Raw genomic sequence first — 26,237 nt, forward strand, 5'->3', positions numbered from 1 at the left:
ATGTTATATTTATTTTGTGCAGAATCCACCAGTGTCTGCCTAGTAAGCACCATGACGTGCCATCCCTTATCTTTACCTGAGCAGCTTAGTAAATGTTGTGTTTTGTACAGATTGTTAACTTTTACTGCTACTTAATGATCCATGAAATTGTGTGTTGCAGGCCTCACTCATTTCAAGATCCAAGAGATTCTATCAACCCTTGCATGAATAGAAGCCATACTACTCCACATATAAAACAGGAGTGCCCAAATGATTTTAAGGGCCTTTCTGAGGCTTCTTTGCACAGTGGGATTACTGAAGGAATGGAACTGAGAGGCTTGGGCAGCTTTCATCCTGAAATAGAGCTAACAAACAATGGCTTTACACATCCCCTTTCATCATACTTGTTTAATAATGAACATAGCTCCTCCCTGGGATCATTGTCACTCAGCAGCCCTCAGAACTCCAGCCGGCATCAGGCAAGCAACCTGAAGAAGCGTTGCCTTTCCAAGGTTCCATCTTCTGCTGATGAGATTGACATTACAACTATCATCCGTACCTCACAGACGTCATTGGTCACCTGCGTCAATGGTCTGAAGACTAATTCAGCTGGCATTTCCTCTTCTCCTGGGGAGATCACTCTCCACAGTGCTCAGAAATTATCTCGACCTCGATCTTTCTCCCAGCCTGGGACCCATTGCCATCATCCCTCCCCATCAGTATGCCTTTTACCTGTTTCTAGTGAATGTGTCCGAGAGGACTGTGATCATTCCCAAATGCAGCAAGCAGAAGAAAATGCAAGCCTTTGCCTTATAATGAACGGCACTGGTGTTCTGCAGCAAGAAACTTCCCATAGCAGCCAGAAGTTGAGTTTTTTAAAACAAGAGCCACTTGATGAATATCCATCTGCAACAGATCTTTTTCAGCATCACCAAGAACTGCCACCACCTTATCACTTACACCAACAGCGAAGCCAGGCTCACGGGACGCTGTCTCATTTACATGCCTCCATGTCTCCAAAGTCTCTGCAAATGAGTGAGGGTGATGAGCACGAGACCAGCAATGGCAAGCAGGCCTGTCGGTGGATTGACTGTAGTGCTGCTTATGATCAGCAAGATGAGCTGGTTCGGCACATAGAAAAGACACACATTGATCAGCGGAAAGGAGAGGACTTCACTTGCTTCTGGGCAGGCTGCGTCCGTCGGTACAAACCTTTCAATGCTCGTTACAAACTGCTGATTCATATGAGGGTTCATTCCGGTGAAAAACCGAACAAGTGTATGGTAAGTCTGGAATATATTTATTTGACTAGAAATATAATGAGGTCTTTCGTTCATTCTTCCTTTTAAAATATTCTTCCAGTATAATCGTAGTCCTTTCCTGTAACATGTTCTCGGGTATTTCCAAGTGGAATTCAACTAGAAGTACATACTGAATTATTTGCACTCTTTCTGCCTTCTCAGTAGCCTTCCAACATAATTATACTGCTTTCCTTCATTTGTTTCTGGGATGCTTCCAAGAAAAAAAATGGGGGTGGAAATAGCTATAGCTCAAAGGAAATGTCTGTTATAAGTATTGTAATAATGTTTTGTGTCCTCTGTGAAAGTTTAATATAAAGATTTATTTTTGAAATGGCTATTGAAATCTTAATATGATCAAAGCAATCCGTAGCAATTTAATGTAAAGAAAGAATCACTGAGCCTCAGGTGATGTTTTAAATCAAGAAACAAGAAGCATGTTCAATTAAAGTATTTTTCTTCTTCCTTATGAACAAGATTCCAAATGAGTACAGTCATTTGAATTATAATACGAAAGGCAGAGAATCCCAATAAATAACAATGAGAATTTTGTGAAGAGCATCAATAAAACTGTTCTTCTGTGATCAGGCAACTATAGAAGTTTCCAAAAGAATATCTTGGGAACAGCACTGTCTATGCTTGCATTATCACTATAATGCAGGCAATTAAAATAAAAGCTAATGACTTGCAGTTGGCTTTTCCTCATGTTGAAAGCAATAATAATAAGAGACCCTGAATAGAATAGATGATAACAGGACAAGATTGGACAGAGCTTCCAAACCAAACTGTGAAATATGAAACTTTTGTTTGCAATCCCAAATGTATTGCTTACAAAGGAATAACCACACCAACAGATTGGGTTGCTTCATCAAAACGTCAGCAACCAGGAGCACTTGGGATATTTGGTATTTCTTCATTCGAATACAGTACAGTGCTGGTGCTGTGAAATAAAGAACACCCGCTATGTATTATGGCTGCGATGTACAGCAGTTAGAAGCATTCTCTTCAAACTAAGATGTCCCATAAGATTGAAGAGACATCTGGCAACCTTAAAGGAAATGAAGATGCTTCAGTGCAACTATTTTCTCGCAAATGCAGCTCTTACTGAGAACAAAGGCTTAATACAACTTTTATCCCTACAAAATGTTGCCTGGATTTGATCTTTATGTGTATATCAGTTAATAAAATATTACATGTATTTTTTTTAAAACCTTCATGTCAGGAAAAATATTGTTTCAAATAAAGATCTTTGTATTTGTATTCCTGTGGCAGTGCCGTCTTACTTTCTCTGTCTCTGTTTTTGAAGTATCCAGGTGAACAGAAAGGGTTGTTGAAAGGAAAGAACATACTGAAACACCGAGTGTCCTACATCTAGTTTCTCATGTATTTAGGGCAGTTTTCATTTTTTTGTATTATATATATCTATTTTTTATTTTCTTTAATTCAGATGCTTCCTGTCAGATGATCAATTGTCTATTCAGAAATATGGCAATAGGGATTCTTTTCTGAATATGGATACTACTACTTCCCATTCCAAACTATTTTATGTGTTAGCTACAGGGCAAAATGTTCCAATTATCTCAGGCTGTAAATAATATTGTTAATAGATTTCTCTTACCAAGAACTAGCAAATTAAGGTAGCAATATTTTTTTTTTAAGTTCTCATATGATTTTCCTGAAAAAGACATTGTGGTCTAGATTTCAACGTATGGAAGATCAAACTTAAACAAAGTCCTCAGTTAATATTCTAAGTGTCACAGATGATTTACATAGGCTGATTCCGCACAGGCCAAAAACAGCAGTGTGAAAACGGTGTGAAAACAGTATAAACCCTTTTACAGCATTTTAAACCCTTTTACACCATTTTCACACCGTTTTCACACTGCTGTTTTTGGCCCATGCGGAATCAGCCATAGAGAAAGAACCTTAGAAACCACATGGGTTAGTTGTGCCTTATGTAAGATAAATAATGCTTCGTCCTTGGATTTAGAAATTTGTAACTGTGACTGTGCCTGGATTACACAGTAGAGGTGATTTTCTAATTGTGTAAGTTGCATGCAAAGTGATGAAAACAATCTATTTTCATGGTTTTTCTGGGTTATTTTAAATACCAGAGTCACATGATTAGATTTGTGCTGGGGTTTCCCCCAAGTGATGAAAAATGGTTTACAAATTGAGATTTACTTAACAGCAAGAAAATCCTCTCCTTATTTTTGTTCATTTGACAGCTATCATTTGGCAGTTGTCCAACACTTACCTTCCAACAACCAGTTCTTGAAATTTAATTTAAGAAATGCATTGGATGTTGCCATTTTAATCTGTATTGAACAGTACTGATTTCTGAAAGATTCTGAGAGTGAGGCATTTTTTTTTGGTCAGGTGCATAGGCAAAGAGATTAACATATATGATAGTGTAGTGTTTTGAATGTGTTTAGTTGAGTCCCAGCCAAGTTCTGACTGCTGCAGAAGTTACAGAACTAACAGTTGGCGTCTAGGTTTCTAGTTGCAGTGGAAGAGTTATAGATGGGACTGTTAATAGCTGCTTTCATTTTTAAAAGTAAATGAGAGGGCTATCCTTGTTTGAAATAAATAATGAATTGCTATGTTTGAGAGTTCAGCAAAACAGTAGACTCGAGCAGAGCAGTCCTGTGGGGATCTCCTGCTGCAGTGGCTGGCAACAACATATTTATGGTCTTCTCTCTAAAGAGTTTGGCTAGGTGGCAGCCAGCAGGAAAAAGATTTGCTCCAACCATGTCAGCGCCCCCAGCAACCATGTCATATTGTCTCATACAGGTATGATGGTGAAGGGGCGGGGCCTTCAGTTCACTGATATTGCAGGCAGAATCAGTCAGCGATGGCAGTAAGAGGACCAGCAGTGCCCTGTTGTGCTTATACTGCTCCTTTGGTAAACACCACCAACTTGCAGCACCATTCCCATTGCCTGCAAGCATCCCTGTGACAAAGGGTCACAGTGGCCAGATGAGGGAGGACTGTTTTGTGGGCTCTTTCACTGTTGATGAGTACTCAGCTTGGCACTCGCACAGCCTGACCTCAGACTCCTAACGGAGGGAGTTGTGGGGGAAGGGAAGGACACAAGTTGTGACACTGACCAGTGCATCTGTGTGCAATTGAGCAAGCGTATGTCCCCTTCAGACAGGCAACACAGAGGAACACAGGGAAAGACAGCCATCCAATGCAAACACGAATGTCAAGGCATTTATTGTGAACCATGCCACCCACTTCACCTCCATATGAATAGAACAGGGCAGGCAGGGTCCAACTATGTTCTGTGGACCTTTTGAACCTTTCCAAGTGTCTTCACACTCTGTTAGAAGTTTTGGCAAAACCTTGTTCAGAGCTGACCTGTTTCTGCAGTATGGCCCCAGCCTCAATAACACAACTAATATTTTAAATAGTGCATGCCACACCCTGCAGCCCTCCATGCACTGTGAGTGCTATCAGCTGGGGTCACCCTGTTTGGGGACCGACAGCAATCTGAGCAAGCAGTTTGAGCAAGCAGGTGTGAGACTGTCACTTGCAGGATGAGTACAAACTGTCCACAGGCAGATCGCAGCATCTGTGTTGCAAATCTACATCCCCATTCACCCTCAAATGACACCCACACCCACACACAAAGACACAGTTGTGGCAATGATGACAGAACCAGAATCTACCTCAGGAGGAATGAGTGTTGCTGTCCTGGAGTGACTTCCAAATGGCATGGAGGGCCAAGAGGGGCAGCAGGCTGCGTACAATTATTGGCTTCTGGAGACAGGCTTATTTTGCGGCCAGGACACAATGTGGCTGGGAGGGACAGTGGTTTGAGCCAGAACTTGTCCTGTGGGGTCAGCACCAGCAGAATGACAACACAGAGGCACTTGTGTCTGCAACAAGGTTACACACACACACACACACACACACACACACACACACACCGCTTTCCAGGCTCATGCCATCCAAACACTCTCACCTGTCCAACATACATGTCCAAACCAATAGCAAATTATGGGCTCTGCTCTTCTAAGGAAATGAGTTAGAGGACTGTGTGGCTAGCCACTCCACTCAGCACTGTTGGATGTTGATGCAAACTATTCACCCATTAGTTCAAAGTGTCCTCTATGTTTTTCCTGCCACCAAGGTGCTTGAAGCTCACTGTAAGACTGTGCAGTAAATAGCTGTCACACAGGGTCCTGTACCATGTGCCCTATTTGTGACTTGGGGGTGTCCTGACTGATCTTTTTGAAGGACTGGGGGCTGCGATTGGATGCTGGGGAGGGTGCTTACCCACCATCGGGGGAGGCAGGTGATTGGTTGTGTCCTTAGTTGGCATTCTTAGCTGTTGGGGGCTTCATGGGTGTGGCCATGGCAGTGGGGGGCACAGTTTTTTCTTCTCTACAGCTGTCTCTGGTTATGCCATGTTTTTTGATAGACAACTTTGCATCTGTAGCTGGGGGTGTTCCAAGGCTGAAAGTGTTTAAGGAGTGGACTACCTCTGATCACATCCCATGATCTGCCTATGAGGATACCAACACAGAGGCTTGTGCCTGAGTTGCACTGACCCGAGAGGAGTGCAGTGGCACTGAGACCCTGTGCCAGTGTTACTGGCCCTTACTCCATCATATTTCAGAGATATGCAGGCAGAAGAGCCTGTTGGCTCCCTAAACCCATCTGCCCCACTGCAGGATTGTGCTGTTAAGTCGGATAGGACTATTAAAATGCGTATTTTTTGCAACACATGTTTCAAAATACAGAAGGTTATGAGCACAGATCTTTAAAATTAAAATCAGATATTTCTGTTTATGGACTAAAATGTTAAATATGTTTGCACTTTTGTGTAATATTATTTTAAAAGATCTGTTCTCTTCAAAGGGGAATAGTGGCAAACTCTGTGCTGGGGATAATTAGGAAAGGAATTGATAATAAAACAGCAAAGATTGTCATGCCCTTATATAAAGCAGTGGTGCGACCGCACTTGGAGTACAGTGTTCAGTTCTGGTCGCCACGTCTCAAAAAGGATATCGAAGAGATAGAAAAAGTGCAGAGAAGGGCACCTTCCTTGTGAGGAGAGGCTGCAACTTTAGTTTGGAGAGGAGACGTCTGAAGGGGGATATGATGGAAGTCTATAAAATTATGCATGGGGTAGAAAATGTCGACAGAGAGAAATTTTTCCCTCTTTCTCATAATACTAGAATCAGGGGGCATACATTGAAAATGCTGTGGGGAAGATTTAGGACTAATAAAAGGAAACATTTTTTCATGAAATGTGTGATTGGTGTTTGGAATATGCTGCCACAGGAGGTGGTGATGACCGCTAACCTGGATAGCTTTAAAAGGGGCTTGGACAGTTTCATGGAGAAATCTATCTATGGCTACCAATCTTGATTCTCCTTGATCTGAGTTTGCAAATGCCTTAGCAGACCAGGTGCTCGGGAGCAGCAGCAGCAGCAGAAGGCCATTGCTTTCACATCCTGCATATGAGCACCCAAAGGCATCTGGTGGGCCACTGCGAGTAGCAGAGGGCTGGACTAGATGGACTCTGGTCTGATCCAGCAGGCTCTTTCTTATGTTCTTAATGACCAGATACTCATAAAGAAAATGATCAAGTGGTGGTGGTTGTCTTTAAAGCTTGTAGAATAACCATCAGTGTGATCGTGGGTATTTCTTTCACCCTAAAGGTTTTTTGTTTGTTTTGGTTAGTTCTGGTGCCCTTCCAAAACACACAGGTACTTTCTTTTGATCTGGGTATCTTTCCTGTCTGTTCAGGAAAATGTGTTGGCTGAATATGCATTAAATATGTTCATGGGAGGCTGGCAACAAATGGCTTCATGTCTATATGCATGAAAGCTCCAATCCATGTAAAATTATTAATTTCTTATGACAGTCTTTGCTACTATGTTCTGTAATAGACAAAGGAATTTTGGAATTCAGGCTACTTGAGAACAGGAAATACATGAGACATTTTGATTGAAAAGTTGAAAAGTAAATGGTCCACTAAAATGGCAGTTAATCCTTTTATTATCTTTCCAACAGCAGTTTCCACAGTACTTTCATGAGGTAAGCTTCTCTCCAGTCCAACTGTAACACTCATCATTACAGCTGGTTTAAATTTAGCCTGTGTGCTCCCATTTTTACAGCAGACAGTGGAAAAGCAAAAAAAAAAATCTGCAACAGAGGAATTACTGATATTTGGGGGGACCCAGCTTGTGTTTGAGTGCCAAAAGCTGGTTTTGTTTTCCATTAATTTCATAATTTATTCATTCACTGTACTGTGTCCTTTTTCATTTGTATGGGGTTTTTGTTTTGCTTTGCTTTGCTTTTTGCTTTTTTATTCCTTCGGCTGTGCAAGTAGTCTGAAGGAAACTACCTAATCTCTCTGCAATATCCTGTTATGTTTCATACTTAACTTGTGTTATTTTAGTTTTATTAAATTTGGTGCTCATCTGCATTTTGATCAAAATATATCCAACTAAAATAATGATGCAATGCCCCTAAGACTTGAACTTTTGAAGATTAATTTCATGCTTTTTTAGATTTGATGTCCCAGACAACTGGAATTTTGATTGTCTGACAGTAAAATGTAGCCAGATTAAATGTTTTCATTATAAAATGCAAAAAAGAAATAATTTTCCATGTTATCTTTTTGTCCACTATCATTTTGAGTAATAATGAATCATAATTTCTAAATATTGTATGATAAATGTTAAATATCTTTCATTGGAAAGGGTTATGTGTTCAAGCCTGTGTGTGAGGTTATCTGATACCCAGCATGAAGTGCAGTGTGTGAAACATTGGTAATCTGTCTATCCCTTTCCATTGTATTTTTAAATAAAATGGTGGCAATAGCAAATTTAAGAGAATTCAGCTTCTAAACTGGAGAAACAGAATGATAATAAGAGAAAGAAAAGACACCTTTTGATTAGCAGGTAGGTAGCCAATTTATGAAGCGTTAAGGGTAAAAAAGTGAAATTGTGAAGCTGACACATTATTAAGCATTAATTAGGCACAAAGAAGTTAACTGAGCTAACTAAGGGCCATCTAATATTATTGATTGAGGAGATATTCAGTAGGGTCCGGTCTCCAGGCCTGTTCTGATAAATAGCAGTACTGGGTGAGGCACAGACATGTGGCGGTGGCCAACAGCAGTAGCATGGTATTACTTCCAGGAAAACCCAGATGTGATCGTACACCTCTTTTGTGTACACTATACAGGTTGATACTGTGACTTGTGGGATCTGGGGGTGGGGTGGGGTCAGAGGGGTGCTAATCTAGGAAAGGGTACAATTAGGCCCCTGATGGGTTTAGCTGTTCTAGCTCGCCCATTCATCCCTTTTCTTCTTCCTTGTTCTTTCTTTTCCTGTCTTGCAGCAGTGAAGGCATTGGAGGGATTTAGTTGGCAAGGTTAGTGTTAAATTGTAAATTCCTCCTGGTAGATTAGCTGAGTTAGAGGTTTAGTGGACATTGTTGTATTAGTGGTCTACTTGTTTGTATTATTGTTAGTTTGGCTAGTATTAGGTATGGTTATTGTCTAGCTTGGCTTAGTTGAGGTTAGTGGTTAGTAGGTTAGTTGAGGTTAGTGGTTAGGCTAGTTTGGATTTTGTTTGTACTAGAACCATTAGTGGTTAGATTAGTCCTGGGTTTCTGTAGTATTACTGGATTGACTCTTGCAGCAGTTATAGCTAGTGTGAAGTAGTTTTAGACCTATCAGAGTAGTGTTAATGTGTTAATATATTGTTGAACATAGTCTTAAATGTATTGATTTATTGTAAGTGTATTGACTGTTTATATATTGATTTTTCACATGCTAATGTATTGTTATTGTGATTGTATTAGTGTTTATATATTGGTTTATCAGTGGATTGCTATGATAGGGATTCTATATTGATGTATTGTTCTAGTGCTTCTGTTGCTGTTGTTTATGTCGCATCTGAGTATTTTGATTCTTAATTCTAGTTCTTAATGTATTTATTATTGCTATTATTGTTTATCCTATTATAATGTTTATTGTTTTATTATGTTGTTAGCCACTCTGAGCCCTTGGGGGATAGGGCGGGGTATAAATTAAAATTGAAATGAAATGAAATGATGTCACACACGGGTGTGATGTTTTGCTGTGTAAATATTTTATGTGTATTTTATTTCTATGATTTAATGTAGGATTTTATATGTAGGTTGCAGTGAGTTAAAATGTAGACTTCTAGACTAAGAAAGAGGGTGTTTGGATGGCTAAATGAGGTGTGCTTGATTGCTTGGTAACTATACTCTACAGGATGGAGTTGACCGGCTTGCAGAGAGAGAGTTTTTGTTCAGTGAATGTGTAGAGAACAAAGTTGAGTGGATGAAGAGTGTGGAGTGAAGTATGAAGGAAATGTATGTTCTGTATGGAAGTTATGAGTCTAAGTGGCAAGTGAAGAGAATATGTGTATATAGAAGTTATGAACCTAAGTGGCAACTGAGGAAAATAAGCCTAATTGGAAATCATTATGACATAAGCCTTTATGGTTAGGTCTATTTAAAGAACTTCAGAGAAAGAAGAACTGTACCATCAGAAATCATTATGCTTATGAACTTTACTGAAATCATTATGCTGTTATGCTTCTAAATAAACTCTATATGTATGAGAAAACAATTTGTTTTATTTATAGTAAAAGATCCTCGTCTACCTCAGAGCCACCCCCACCTTCTGTCAGTTCTGTCATTCCACTATGTATAACTAAGCTATCTTGTTCTTTGGGTCCAACTAAGAATTCTAAAACAAGAGCCTTTGGTGGCAATGAAAATAAGTTGGAAATGATTAGGAAGGCAAAAAGGCAGAACTCAGAACTTTCAGAGAGGTAACTCCGGGTTAGGAACTACCTAGAGATTTTGGGGGTGGAGCCTAAGGAGAGTGGGGTTTGGGGAGGAGAGGGTATAATGCCATACAGTCCACCTTCCAAAATTGCCATTTTCTCCAGGGAACTGATCTCTGTCGCTTGGACATCAGTTGTGATAGAAGAAGATCTATAGCTGCCACCTGGAGGTTGGCAACATATAAGGGATTGTAGAAAAGAGCAAAAACTTTATAAGAGGTCTCCTCCAGAAGTGATACCAGTCTTTATGGGAATAACTGTAAACAATGTTCCCAGAGAGGCTTGATGTCACTTTCAGATTTCCCCAGAAAAGTCATCACATCTTCACTGATGGCAATCAAAAACATTCTTCCCATTGGCCAACAGCTCCCATTGAGTGCTCCCATTGGCTGAGGGAGTGAAGCGATGAGGCTGCTGCTGCCCCTCCTCAGCCAACAATGGTGGCTGTGTTCAGTTCCAGTCGCTTTTTTGGTTAGACAGGACCATGGGTTTCTCATTTGCTGTAGGTTGCTAAATAGTATTAACGCAATAACTGCTGAGCTCAAGGAATTCTTATGTTATATTTCAGCTTTACACAGGAAAACTCTAGGTCCACCGAACCTCAAGTATGGATTCCGCACAGCATACATATAATGAGTTGCAATCGTTATAAATAAATTCGTTTTCCATTTGGGAAAACAAGTTCATTGCAACTCGTTATAAATATGCTGCATGGAATTCACTTTTGAATTTCACAACCAGATGGCTCTACTGCTTGCAATTTTGTGCATATTTATTTAACTTTTTGTTTATTGATTTCATTTATACCCTTCTTTTCTGTCCAGTGGGGACACAAAGCATCTTACATTGTTCTTCTCTCCAATATTTTATTCCCTCAACAACCCTACAAAGAGTGTGTGTAGGGTTGCCAGCCAATAGTTGGTGCCCAGTGGGAGATGGGGAACAGATACATGATTGGGCGGGGGTGCTGTCAGCACATGCAAAGTGATGTTACTTCCTGGGAAACCTGAAAATGTCACTGTGCTCTAGGAATCACTGGAAACTATGGTAAAACAATTGAAGTTCTGATGATTCCTAGTGACACTATTCTGTTCTGATTTTATCAGAAGTGATATCACATTTTTGCGCTGCCAGTAATTTTTTTTCTCCCACTGCCTGTAGAAGCAGTGGGAAGGTTTGCTGACACGTCGTTTACTGTAATAGCAGGAAACTTGGCAACCCTAACTGTGTGTGTGAATGGCTTAAGGTCACTTGGGAATTTACATGGCAGCTTGAGGATTTGAAACTAGATTTCCTAGATTCAAGTTTGACACTCTAACTACTGCACTGCTATACCATAATGCCTCCACACCAATAGTATTATATCACATGCTCGTGCTGATTGAGAATAATACTTCTAGCTCCTATAGGCCATATATTTGGACATGAATAGTTACAATGATATATCTGTTAATACTATTCAGATAGCAACCTCACAAAAATGTAGTCAGGTTTTCTAGAATCTTCATTTTGATAGGATGGTGGTGGTTATTCATATTAAATTGAGTTTTGTTCCAGCATGTTTCAACATGAGTTGTCTGTCTGCTCTAGATGTCCATTCCATTCAAGGCTAAACAAATAGTCCCTGCTGCAAATTAGTACTAAATTCAGTTAATTTACTAAATTCAGACCATAGCTCTGGCCAGAGGTGTATGGCCTATAGGGACATGGGGTCACCCATGACCCCGGGCACATGCCTTTGGTCACTTTCAGATTTCCTCTGAAGAGTCGTCACATCATCACTGATGGCAATCAGAAACATTCTTCCCATTGGCTGTTGGAGTGTTACTTCTGGGCAGGGTTCCCAGATGCCCATTAATGGTTGCCAATCACCCACCAATTCCTGCTGCAGCTTGCCAACATTCACCTGATTGGGCAGCCAAAAGGGGGGAGTGATTGGTGTGCATGGTAACATCACTTCTGGTGTGATGCAGAAGAGCCAGCATCTTACGAAGGGCCACAGTCTATCACTCTCCCCAAAACTCTGTGAAAACCATAGAGTTTGGGGCAAATTCTAGAGCATCCCCCAACATGATGGTGTTATTTCTGAGCAGGGTTCCCAGGTCCTCACCAATGGCAAGTGCTAAGCTGTCCCCAGCAGTTGCACATCACACTGGAAGTGACATAATCATGCCCACTGATCACTGCCCCCTGTACTCTCTCGAAAGATCTCCTACTGGTTGCCAAGAGGAATTTGGAAACCCTACTTCTGGGTCATGTCAGAAGTGGTGTCATTGCACCAGATCTTAAATGGGAAGAAAAGTAAGTATAAATATCTAAATTAAATTAAATTCTTCCTCCCCCACATTTTAAGAGAAGATATGCAGAGTGCAGAAAAGAAAGCAGAAACGTTCTATGGAAATACATTTACTTTTCCTCAATTGGATCTATGAACAATTTAACTAAATTCTAGATAACCATTTCAGATAACTAAAATGTCCACATTTGTGTTTCCCAATAATACATCTCCAAGCTTTTCTCCCATCATGGCAAATCTTGATTTCTGTCCAGTGATTTTCCAGTTGAATGCACATTTTGTTTCTCCCCCATGCGTTTTGAAAGAAATAATGGTAACTATCTTAATTGGTATGCAGTAATATATACATTTATGGCACATCTCTAAGTAACAATAATTACAAAAAATATAGTAATGAAGTGTTCTCACAAAGCAATTCTATATAGCCTTATTTCAGTCTAAGGCCATCGAAATCAATGTACTTGGACTGGAATAATTGTACAGAGGATTGGCTTATAATAGTTCTTTCACTTAGACACAAGACACTTCTGTAAATTTTGCCCATGGAATCTGCACTGAAAGCTATGAATCATATGCAATTCAGCATGTGCCACTTGATTATTAGTTGTGGTATTTATTTTTAATAAGAACTATTCTTGGACTTAGGAGAGGTAATATCAACAGAGTACATCTGATCTCATATTACATGTCTTTCCCTGATCACTGAATAATTATAGCCAGCTCTTCAATGAATGGGTTTGGGGGTAGAAGTTAGGCACTGTGACTTTTAGGCAGGCCCAAGCTTCTGCACTCCTTGGTTTAGAAATGAAGAATTAAATATTATAGAAATGAGTACAGTAGACAGATCCTCTTATGAAGAATATGGTACATAGGCAAGTTGTTACATCCCCTAATGAATTAGATGTCAATGAAAACTTTCCTTTTATCCAGCAGTTCCATTCCATTTTTAAAATAAGTTTTTCCAAGCCATTGAAACATGCTGGTCCACTTTTTGCAGCAATAGCTTAAATCTTTCAGTAACTCAAGGGCTCAGTGCTGCAAACTGCAAGTTATAAAACAAACATTTCAGGGCCAATAGCATTGAGAATTAGGATCTGCAATTTTATCTGAAATTTATGAGATTGTTTTCAAGAGATTACTTCATGTCACTGCATATGATAACATTTTAGGTACTGCTAAGATTGAAGGAGGTTTTGTTTAACCTGAAGAAGTTGTTAGTTTTGTGGAAGTGGGATAAGGCAGACACTTTCTGAGTATGCCACACTCTGGCCACTCCATCTTGCCCTTTCCGCAGAAACACTTGCTACAATCCTTTGGCAAAGAAGATTCTACAAACACAATTAGCTCTATAATTCAGCTGTTGGGGGGAGGGGCAGTAACTTTTTCTGACTCCAAGTGAAATGTGCTTTGCAGCCAGAGGCGTTCCTCCCATTGGGCAAAGGGGGCAGTTTCCCAAGGCGCCACTTTGGTGACGCAAAAACTGCAGGTCTGGATTTGTGGGAATTTTTTGTATTTTCAGTGTTTTTTCTGTTTTGACCTGCAGAGGGTGCGAAGTTTTATGCTAACAGCAACCACAATTTCAGAGATTTTTCGGGAGACTCTCTACCTGATGATGATATCCCACACCCAGGTTTGGTGAGGTTTGGTTTAGGGAGTCCAAAGTTATGGACTCCCAAAGGGAGTGCCCCCATCCCCCATTGTTTCCAATGGGAGCTAATAGGAGATGGGGCTACACCTTTGAAGGTCCATAACTTTGGACCCCCTGAACCAAACTTCACTAAACCTGGGTGGTATCATCAGTATGGTCCTCACGAAGACACTCTGAAATTCACTGGGTGCGTTTGCTATCTCACCAATTGCACCCCTGATAGCAGGCGAAACCCCTAAATTTCCCCAGATTTGTCTTTTGAAATCCACCCTCCGTCAAAGTGCTTGTTTTCAGCTGCTTCTTTCTTTTATTCTCTCAATGCCTAATAAAGGGTATTATTATTATTGTTATTAAATCCACCCCCTTTGCCATGGATTTAAAGGGAGAATCTGAGGTCCCCAGTTTAAACATTGAAAGTGATGCTGTTTCAGGGTGGGAGATAATCCACCCCAAAACAGCACCATTTTCAATGTTGTTTAAACTGGGGACCCCAGAGTCTCCCTTTAAGGTGGATTTAAAAGGAGCATCTGGGCTCCCTAGTTTAAACACCATTGAAAATGATGGGGGGTGGGGGGTGGATTCCAGCATCACTTGTTTAAACTAGGAAGCCCAGATTCTCCTTTTAAATCCACCTTAAAGGAAGAATCTGGGGTCCCCAGTTTAAATAACATTGAAAGTGATGCTGTTTCCCCCAATTGGGGGGACTGGATATAACACCATGAAATGTTTTCATAGCAGTAATAAAACATTTTGAAATCATTTTGAAAATGTTTTTAAAAAATATTTCTGCTGTGTGACATGGCCCATTGCTGTGTTCAGATTTGTGAGTTGGGGCATGTTCTATAATGTGATGGTGACTGTGAAAGGACCTGGTGGAAAAAATCATTGTTTGGTCACAGTGGGAGAGGGTGGCCTCCCATGGGAGGGGGGCGGGCATCAAACTCAGGTTTTGCCCAGGGCTCCAGTTTGTCTAGGTACGCCACTGTTCACAGCTGGGAAACCTGTGGGGAAATAGTACATATATTTTGCACTGAGAAGTACTACAAAAATAAACAATAATGATCATATTGAATGTATACCCATTGTCTTTCAGCCATTATGGTTTGGTTTCTGCAAACAATAGCTGTGCAAGTTTTAGGCTATGTGTTAGATCTACTCAGTAGAGTGGTGCAGACTCTTGCTGTGTAGGAAACATATCCATAGTGGTTCCTGTGCTCAGATATCATGCAACTTACTTTGCAGAATCACTTATCTTTACCTTTCTTTTGAAATGGCACTCAAGGCATTTAAAAATGGGAAATGGAAAAAGCATGTTTTCATAATCCAGCTCAGTAAAGTTTGCACAACTTGCTCTTTGTTTCATCATCCCAACGATCAATCTTTCATTTGTGTCAGCTGAGAGTGCCTAAGTCTGCAAGTGATTAGTTCCATGATTTGTATTGGTACCTTTGCAGTACATGGGTAAACGATAAAATAGGAATCAAGACTTTTTTAATGGCCTGGCAGCAGGACTTTTACAAAATAGTCCTGAGTTTCTTCCAAGTGTTTCCAATCCCTTCTCCTGTTGATCTCTATTTGCAGATCAAGTAATCAAAAGTATTCTGAAATATAAAAATAAAAGTTAACTGATCGAAATTTGTCAGAATATTCGCCTGAGTTCATACAATGAAAGAGCCACATTTGTTTTATTTTTCAAATCCATCTCTCATATAATTCTGTGATTGTTGAGTTCAATCTACTAATTATGCTTTGACGTACCCTTTCTCTTAGGATTCTGTTATATAGTTGTACTTTCTATACTTAGATCTGTTTGCTCATTTATAGGAATATAATGCAAAGTGTGAAATTAATAGTTTTTATTTCCTGTTCATAGACAAAGATGCTCTGTTTTCCAAAAGAGATCCTTCTGTTTGTTCTAGTTTCTCAACCTGCAGATATTTTTTTTAAATCATTGCTCCACCTGGTGGTAATTTATAATAATTACAGCCATTACTGTGGAAAATATTTTAAACATCTGAGAAAGGAACAAATATTCATTTGAGAACCAGCTATGTGTTTTTAGGAAAGGACTGTCTCTTCTGCCTGGGTGGAAGGAAGTCAGGCTGTCTCAGAAGACTCCCTGAATAATCCTAAAAGGGGAATTTAAGAGACTCAGGGGGTAAGGAAATGCTCCCAGGACCGACATGGTGACCAGGTTCCCAAGAGGCCAGTGATGGGTATGAATAGTGGCTTCTGCTGCTTCTTATCTTATAATCAGTTACCTTTCCCTGGCTATCCCCAGCAGAGGAATGGGGGGATTCACAGTCAGCAGTCAGTGGCACCTTTTGTACCCCACCCATGCCACACCAGACCTAAAGAATCTGTTTTCAATAAAGTTGTGACATGATTTCCCTACTCTGATGTACCTGGGTTTTCTCCTTCCCCACCTGGATGGTTTCTGCTCAAGGTGCAAGCATGTTTTTTTATAGATATTATTTAACATTTTAAAACAGATGCATTTCTAAATGCAGGGTACTTATATAATGGGTTGGCTCAGACATAAAATTATGGTTTAATGAAACCAATTGACTGAATTAATATCATGCTTTCCTTGAGGACAAAATAAAAGCCATGTTGGTAGAGTCCTGACTATCTTGCTTCCTGTGGTCCATTCCATCTACAACATGGTTTACACAAATATTCTACTCATATTTGTTATACTGACACAAAGGACTTTGGGAGGATTTAGGATGGAGGAAAAGCAAATTCACTTCCCTGGTGTTTCCCACATCACTCCTTAATATCCAACCTATCGAAGAGCCAAAATGTACTATATTAAATCCTCTTGTCAGCACATGGGTTCCCAAACCAAATCATAGTCTTTGCCACTAGAATGGTGCCAGGCAACCTCTGTTTGTCCCTTCCTCTGGCACAAAGCATGAGCACTGCTCATAAAACCAGAGAAAGGGGCATAAATGACCCCCAACCATGGTTTCTGGTGCTGAAAATGCCCCAGGCTGAAGCCCAAAGCGCCTCCATCCCCATGTTCCATTTATAGCCAACAAGAGTAACTGAATTGGACCTGTTTCCTGACATTTGTATATTTTGACCCCTCTGCACAGCTAACGCAATTAGCTATTACTTCTTGAAATTTGCTTTCAGTTCAGTAAAGTGCATTTAATGCAATTTACTTACGTGTTTGTTGTGTAAGTGGTCTGACCGCTCTTTCAGGGACTGTGTTGGGGTTTTTGACTCTGTAAGTGAACCCTCAGGGTATGTGGCTGACAGATTAATGTTGGTTGAGAGTCAAAAACCTGCCAGGGCATATGAATGATAAGGTGTGAAGGAATAAAGTATCTGTAGCAAGAATTATGTATACTACTCCTGAGTGATGTATTTGGTTGTGTTTGTGGATAGGTTGTAGACTGAATAAGCAGCAAGAAGAAGCTCTTATTTGTGAGGAAAGGAGTAACATGAAAACCAAGCAGTTTCCCATTCTAGCTTGGAGGCTGCGTGTGACTTGTAGCCAGTTACTGTTCTGAGTCATCCCAGGTTCCTTGCCTTCGTGTCTCCAGTAGTCAGTGGTAAGCCAGTTGTGGTGAGGCCTTGGCATCAGCTGGGCACCATGAGGCAGGCAGAATTGTCTCTGGTGGGGAGACTGGATAAAGAGTGATAGCACAGAACCCAAAATTTTCTCAGACAAACTAGCATTCAACGATCATGTGCAGACCGAATCCTGATTTCACTAACCATAGCAAAAATAAGATGCAGTTTCACACACTGGTGTAGTAAGGGGAACAAGAAGGGGATTGTGTTGCGTTGTGTTGGGGCAGGAATTATATTTGGTAAAGAAGTCAACAAAACCATGTCACCTCCAAGGGCGCAAAATAAAAAAAGGGCTCCGCGCACATTTTGACAGCCCACTGTACCCTGATTGGATGGGAGGCTCCACGTCACTCTCAGTGGCAGGAAATTCAACCCCCCAATCCTCCCCACTGCTCTCTTCCGATCCGGATCCATCATGGCTTTTTTAAAGAAAGGTGTACATCCATCCAGGTCCGGGAAAACCCCGTGATAAGGTGGACAAGGAGCGCCAGAACCATGATCAGCAGGAAAGCGATGGGGAGTTTTGCATGAAACCTGGATATTTCGCTGAGTGTCACGCGTTTAATTGTCAGTGGGGTTTCAGATTAATGGAGAAATGTCATATGAAAATTAGGTGCAAGGAAGACTTCCAGATTTCTACAAAACATTTTTATGAATTAATGTTTTAAATGCATTGTTTAACAAAGTATCCCATGCCGTCTTTTTTGATCCCAACAAAACTGAGATCAGTTGTAGTTCCAAGAGATATCCCGGCCCCCACTGAATGCTGGCAACCCTAGTTGCTTCTTTCTTTTACAGCCCTTCTGCTCCTCAAAGAAGCAGGCTGTAAATGGTGGTAGTGAGCACTGGTGGCAGCTATCAAGAGATGGGGAGGCTTTCCTCAAGGGCTTGGTTTGGTCCCTGGGATACCCATTGTTGCATTCTGTGCTCTGATTTTTTTTAAAAAAAAATGCTTCCTACACCTTTGCCCTCTTGCCATGAAAACCTTTTAGCCTTTGGAGTTAGGATAATAATGTGACATTTTCTTGGAAAATGGAATTAGATAATTGTTTCTTGGCAGAAAGAGCAAAATAGTACTTGCTGGTCTAGAGCACATAGATTGGCTAAAGTGCTACAAATCACTGTTTCTATCCAGTAACACATAAAATCATAAAGCCAGATACTCAGTTGAATTTTGAATAGAATATTGCATGCACTTTGCTTAGATGATGACTGCAAACTGTTCTTGATTTCTATATAAAAAATCTGTGTTAGTAACATTGTTGAGTTGTCCCTGTTACAACAACTCATAACTGGTGGATTTGTGTTAATCAGTTTTTATGTTCTGGGGAGTTTATCCACAAAACAGAAGAGCAGCCAGCTGACTTTCATGTTCAGAACGATAGGAATTCCATTTCACCATGGCAAGTCTCCATCTCTCATTTTAGCATCTTTGGCATTCACTAAGAGGATGGGAAATTAAAGAATTATTTGAAAACTTGGAAGGCTGACTTTTAAGGGGAGATTAAAAGAGTAAGCTGTGTCCAGATTGCCCAAAGAAACCAGTAAAGAAAACAAAGGAAAGATTGCTTAGAAGCGTTTCAGGAAGTGATAAGTAGGGGTTAGCAGCATGAAAGAACCTGGAGCAAAATTGAAGAGGGGCAAAAATAAACTTTATAGTGAGAGTTCCTTTAATGGAAACCCCATCATTTTTGTGAGAAATGCTCAAACCTTTTATTCCAAAGTACTCTCATTGCTATCAATGGAATTCTTTAATATTTGCACAGTGTTAAACATAAGTCATTTATTTCTGGTCTGGTTGTTATGGATGTTCTCCAAACTAAATGGTTGATTTATTCCAATCTGAGTAGAATGTCTTGTCCAAACCCTGCTTTACTGAAGTGGATTATGCTTTTGGGGGGTAGGTTTGCCAACCTCCAGATGGGCCTGCTGATCTCTCAGAATTACAACTGGTATCCAGACTATTGAGATCAGTTCCCCTGGAGAAAACAACTGCTTGGGTGTGTGTGTATGTACATTCTATGCCATTATGTCCTTTGAGGTCTCTTCCTGTCCCCAAACTCTGCTATTCCCAGTCTCTACCCTCAAATCTCCAGGAACTTCTAGATTTGGCAACTCTATGGGGGACCCAAAACATGGCTACATTAAATCACATGTTTTAATTCACTAAATGTTGCTGCAGGACAGAGATGTACTATTTTCATGGGTAGCTAGGGTTGCCAGTTCTGTGCTGGGAAATACCTTGTGGAGCCTGAGAAGGGTGAGGCTTGTGTAGGGAGGGGGTTCAATGGGGTATGCTGTCCCAGAGTCCACCTTTTAATGTGGCCATTTTCTCCAGGGGAACTGATCCCTGTCACATGGAGATCTGTTGTAATGGCAGCAGTTCTACAGCCACCACCTGGAGATTGAGGGGGAAAAGTGGGAGAAATGCAACCAAAAACATATTTGCTGCATTTGTGAGGCTGTGCAAGACATGGCACATGTTCTAACAACCAATTATTATTCATCAAAGCAATTTTATTCATTAATGAAATTTGCAAAAGTGAGTAACACACTTTACACTCCTGCCAGAGTAAACGTAGATCTAAACATGAGTCTAAATATACTGTTGTGTTGTCTCTTTAAATTCTATTTATGGAGGTTGGCAGCCCTATTGGTCACCACAAGATTATTGTGATTTCTAGCCCAAGTCATCTAAGGCTGTGTTTGACAACTAAAATTATACAGATCTAGATGTTTGGAAAATACTGGATAGTATGAGAAATAAAGTTAAGAAAATATCAAAAAGGTAAGATACACATAAGAATTACATTTTAAAGGAAGCCAGAAGCTTACTTTTAGAGAAACAACCAGAAGAGATGGGTTGGGAGGATTACCACTATGGGGGCAGAGTAGCAAAAGAAAGTCAGTTCTGGAAAAATGGGGTGGCCAGGAAGGTAACGCTTTCATGGTTTATCTGAAAGACTTTTATTGTTTCTCTCTATCTCTACTACACAAAATTACATTGGAATTCAAGGGAAAAAGTTTGCAGAAGTAGTTATGGAGTGCAGTATGGCGTGCTGCAGTGACACAGGGGAATAAGGTAAAATGACTTGTTGATATCCCCTCAACACTGCAGCATCCCAGACTGTTGTATATTTTAATGGAAAGTCTTCTGATCCTCCAAGAGGATTTGTAGGACAGTCTGAAGGCTGCTTGTGAAAGGGGAAGGGGAAGAACGGTTCTATCAGCTCCTTTAGCGAGCATTTCTGCTGGATCCAACCTGTAATTGATTTGCTTTAATTGATTTGTTTGAATAGATTGCTATTCATTCCTTTGTCTCCCAGTGTCTTTTGGATATGAGGTCACCTTGTCCCAAATTCTTTTGCATGCTGTATCCTTGTAAGTGCTGTAGCTATAGATACTTTCCAAAGATATTTCTGAAATAAAAATTCTTCCTAAGATTAATACTTTTACTTTGCTGTGTCAAACCTATTTTTTAAACTGTAACTTAATTGGGGTCTATTTGACCCCAAGATATAATTAAATTGCTGCTCTCCATGTAGGAAAACTCCTGAAAATAAAGGTGATAGTTGAAGGAGAATATGCTGTGTAGTTTCCAGTGATTTCTAGGGAGGTGTGACATCACTTCCAGGTTTTTCCAAGAAGTGATGTCATGCCAGTGCCTGACAATGGCTCAGTGTCCTTTCCCACCCCCATATTCCTTCCAGTAGCCACCCTAATACACCATTAAAAAGACTGGCCCACAAATATAGAGAGAGGCCAATTGCCCACAGTCAATTAATCGCAAGATACTCACATAAAATATCAAGGATTCAGGAAGAAATCCCCCACTGCCTGATCAACGAACAAGGATTCATCCGGGTTCTGGCACTCATTCTTACCCTTATCCCGTGTCTTTGCCAAACCTGCTTGAAAGTACTACTTTTTCAAAAAACACATCTTCAATCCAATTTGGAGGGGAGGATCAAGGGTCTAATCTTGGTTCAGATTTCCCACCGGGAAGTGTGACACAAATGCCTTACAATCAGTGCTCGGCGGGTTCTCGCGGTGCGGTTCTTGTGAGAGCACAAGAGCACGATAACCAACCAGAAACTTGGGCGGGGGAGACGTGCTGATATCATAATGAGAGCACGTTTTTGCGGGGGGGGGGGATCCCAACCCAACACGGCACGGCAGTCAATCAGGAGAGACCCGCCAAGCCAATCACGTGATAGTGGGGATTGTTACATTTCTTGAATCTGAGATAGGCCTAGATGTCTTCACTGGAAACATGCTGCCGTTGGGAGGTTGAAACCTCGATGAAAAGGTGAAGTTTATTTTCAAACTTGGTTTTATCTAGATTGAATTTCCCAGTGGGGATTCGGCCAGTCTCTCACTGTGATTAGGTTTGCCAGGTCTTGAAAGTCTGAAAGATGATAAGTAGTTGGGGTAGAGGGTAGTGCCCACCCAAAGAAGGGATGAGTACATGTACACTTGGAATCTTGTTGCTGCAAAACAATAAGAGAGGAGACATGACATAACTGGTTTGTGCTCTCTTTCTCACAATACTAGAACCAGGGGGCATACATTGAAAATGCTGGGGGGAAGAATTAGGACTAATAAAAGGAAACACTTCTTCACGCAACGTGTGATTGGTGTTTGGAATATGCTGCCACAGGAGGTGGTGATGGCCACTAACCTGGATAGCTTTAAAAGGGGCTTGGACAGATTTATGGAGGAGAAGTCGATCTATGGCTACCAATCTTGATCCTCTTTGATCTGAGATTGCAAATGCCTTAACAGTCCAGGTGCTCGGGAGCAACAGCTGCAGAAGGCCATTGTTTTCACATCCTGCATGTGAGCTCCCAAAGGCACCTGGTGGGCCACTGCGAGTAGCAGAGAGCTGGACTAGATGGACTCTGGTCTGATCCAGCTGGCTTGTTCTTATGTTCTTATGTGCTATACAGAAACCTCTTAACAGTGGAACACCTGGTTCCTCCTAACACTAGAGAAAAGTGCCGATGTTCCCGTTTCCCATGTCTGGTTGAGATAAGACTTGCTTAATTTGCTATAGTTGACTCTTCAGTTTGCCTCACTGTGTACTTTGCATCATTACCAAAATGAAGGTTATTTAAGTTTATAAGAAACTTCATTCCAGGATTTCAAAGTTCATTTTCTTAGGACAATTTGTGAAAGCATCCAATTGTAACATAAACAACACCATATTTTTCATAAAAAATCTATGGTGTGGTGCCCAGAAATTATTCTGAGAACAAGAATCTGACATATAACTTAGCCACCTTAGACAAAATAGGCAATAAAACTGTGTTTTATGGTGTATGTTTGAATTCAGATAACAAATTGAAAATGTAGTTCTTATAATACTGTGTTTCCTTCCCATCTATTGCACTAAAATATATGAAGAAATAGTAAATATGGAGTGAAATTGTAGCTTAAATATGCTAACCAGGAAACAACTACACTGGAAACAGTAATTTCCTCCATTGTTGCACACCAATTTTAGATTGCAAAAGAGGCTTTAATCCTGGTTTCCCTATTTTTAAATAACATTTGAGAGTATATAATAGTATTACTCATGACTTGGTTCTGATTAATTTTGACAAGCATTTTGGTCATGGTGGGAGACATTATTTGTACTCATATAGAGACTACATACATTTCTCTGAAGATCTATGAAACCTGTTGGGAGCTTTCTGTTAAACTACTATCACATCTTTACCTTGAGTAATTTTTAACAAATTTATGTAGCATTCAGGATTCAGTTATGGGTACAGGGAAAACGATACAAACACACAGTAGATGGATCTGCACTGATTATCAGTTATACTAAAGGAATGTAAAGTACAATCTAAAATAAAAAACAATCTTGAAATCCAATTCAAAAATATCGGGGGAAAAGCCAACAACAGATCAGGTCCCAAAAGCAAAACTTCTTGTAAACAGAGGGTTTCTATTGTCTTCTAGTATCTTAAAAGTCTAACCATTTTGCACATCTGACAGAAGGACAAAAAGAAAAGAAAAAAACTTGAAAGTGAAACTGAGAAGAAGGGTAGAGAAAAAATGGAGAGGCAGATTCTAAAGCTAAAGGCAGCTCACACTTACTGCACCTGGATGTTTTCAGACCCAGCAGGACTAAGATAAGTCCTAGCTAATTCACCTTCGAATATAAAGGTCTCCAGAACTTCTGGAGAGGCTAGAGCCAGACCCAGGGAACTTCTGCAAGCTCAAACCAGTCAAATAGCCATGTTGCCTGGAAACATGATATTACACTATCAACACAGTGCTTTAACATTCACAAGCTTTGCATTGAAGGTGTGAGATTATTTCTGCGTTCACTCTGGAAATGACATGACACTGTTGATGTGAAACTGTTCCCCTATTCATTCCAGTCTCCTGCTGGATTCTAGTGGTCGAATGGCAGTCCTAGTTTGAAAGCTTAATTTGAAACAAAACTTTTGTCTGAAGTCGCTATCATTTGGTTCTTGTACGAGAAATTAGTTATTGTGGGTTGAGGACCTGAGGTTTAAATTTGCAGGAAATGCCTTCCCTTATCACTGATCAATTACAACAGGGCATATTGGCAAGACATTCACAATGTTGTTTTAATTCTTTCTGTTCTTTTTTTTTCATTAGTGCTGCTGTCTTTTATCTAAATGGATTATGAGATGCCAGAACCTTTGGATTGTGAGAGATAAACTGAGATAAAATTGAGTCACTACACTTTAGATATAAAAAAGTGCAGCCAACAGAATTGTGCACTGCTCCATTTCTATATTTCCCTGTTTCTGTGTTTCCCTAGCTTTCTGTTTGTTTATTTATTTTGATTTGATTTCTACCCCGCCCTTTCCTGACCAAAGTCGGGCTCAGGGGAGCTGACAACTACAACTACAACTACAACAAAATTAAATACGAAATGCATCTTTACAATATAATGTAAATTATGTTTCAAATCCTATTGTTTGAAGTTCTAAAAAGTTTTGAAAGTTCTAAAAAATTCCAGATAGTGCCTTTAGACATTGTTAATAATGACAGATAAGGAGGGTGGAGAAAAAAAGGAGAGACAAGGAATAAGGAAGCACCAAGAGCAACTATGGGGATAAGGTGGTGTTGGTGGGGTGTGTGAGACAGGGACAGAGTAGGGCAGCCAGCTAAGATGAAACTGTCTCTGTTCTCAACCTCTAATTAATCGCTATATAATTGGATTGTAACAACAGAGTTTATGTTGCAAGAAGATGGATTTTTCCCCGCTACATTGAGCAATCTTGGATGACTCAGTCATATTCCTAAAATGCAAACATGAAAACTTTAGATTTTAAAGCAGGAAGAAAATAATTTATGTGGAAGCCAAAGAGTGCATCATCCAGTTACAGGAAATCATTATTTTGTCTTTACATGCTTTTCAAGATGAATGTTGAAAGAAGTAAGAGACAAAGCACACAGATTGGAACCTTGTGCTCCATCAGTTGCTATAGACTTTGGATTGGAAACATTTTGGATAAAATTCTCCATAATATTATTTTTTTAAAATCCCGGCCTGTGTTTGCTGCTAAAATTTTCTCCCTGAAATTCTTTGCTATATATGCAGGATTTTTCTTTAGAGCAAGGGGAGCATTCAGACTTTTAATGCCTGCTATCTACAGTGTAATCCAAGGCATACATCTCGTGGAACTGCTGATCATATATAGCTTGGTGAACTATTGTAGCATGGTTAGAGTGTCAGGCTAAGATTGGAGAGTGTCAGCTTTGACTCCTCCCTCTGCCATGGAAAGTTGCTGGGAGACATTGGGCCAGTATCATAGTCTTAGCCTAACCTACTTCAAATGGCTGGAATTATCCACCTCCCCAAGTTATAAACTGAATTATTGAGGAGGAATGAAACAACATCTAATTCTCACTGGAATTAAAACATCTTACCAATAGGACCTCTGTCTTGCCTGAAATGAACTTCAGTTTGTTAGCCCATTATTTTGTTTCATTATTTGTTTTAGTATTATTTGTCCATTATTTGTTTCAGCATATTCATTGCACTGTCTGAGCCTGGTAGGAAAGGTTGGATGTCATCTGTTGTGAGGATAAAAAATGGAGAGAGAAATGATGCAAGCTGCTTTGAGTTTGAGGTGCAGTATAAATTAAATAAATAAATAATCTGGTCAATATATTTAAAATCCAGCCAATTACCGCCCAGTTTCAAATTTACCATTCTTGGGTAAGGTAATTGAGCAAGCAGTGGCGGATCAGCTCCAGGGGTTCCTGGATGATGCAAACGTACTGGATCCCTTTCAGTCCGGCTTCCGCGCTGGTCATGGAACCGAGACGGTGTTGGTTGCCGTTGTGGACGATCTCCGGCTACACTTGGATAGAGGCGGGTCGGCACTGCTGGTGTTGTTAGATCTCACCGCAGCGTTCGACGTAGTAGATCATGACCTTCTGGTCCACCACCTCACTGGTATTGGGATTCGGGGTTCAGCCTTGAACTGGCTGACCTCATTTCTCCAAGACCGGGGACCGCAGGTAGCGTTGGGGGGTGAGATCTCTGAACGACGCCCCATCATGTGTGGGGTGCCGCAAGGAGCGACATACTC

At 40.4% G+C, this 26,237-nt stretch overlaps 1 protein-coding gene across 3 annotated transcripts in view; it reads left to right on the forward strand.

Annotated features, from left to right (window-relative positions):
* GLIS1 (GLIS family zinc finger 1) overlaps positions 1 to 26,237 on the forward strand; it is a 254,899-nt gene that overhangs the window by 88,990 nt on the left and 139,672 nt on the right. For all 3 annotated transcript variants that reach the window (XM_048498920.1, XM_048498922.1, XM_048498921.1), the window contains one exon: positions 161 to 1,262. In XM_048498920.1, coding sequence (XP_048354877.1) covers positions 161 to 1,262 — 1,102 coding nt within the window. The remainder of the gene's footprint in view (positions 1 to 160; positions 1,263 to 26,237) is intronic.

Source organism: Sphaerodactylus townsendi, linkage group LG05 (genome assembly GCF_021028975.2).
Source record: "Sphaerodactylus townsendi isolate TG3544 linkage group LG05, MPM_Stown_v2.3, whole genome shotgun sequence".
NCBI lineage: Eukaryota > Metazoa > Chordata > Lepidosauria > Squamata > Sphaerodactylidae > Sphaerodactylus > Sphaerodactylus townsendi.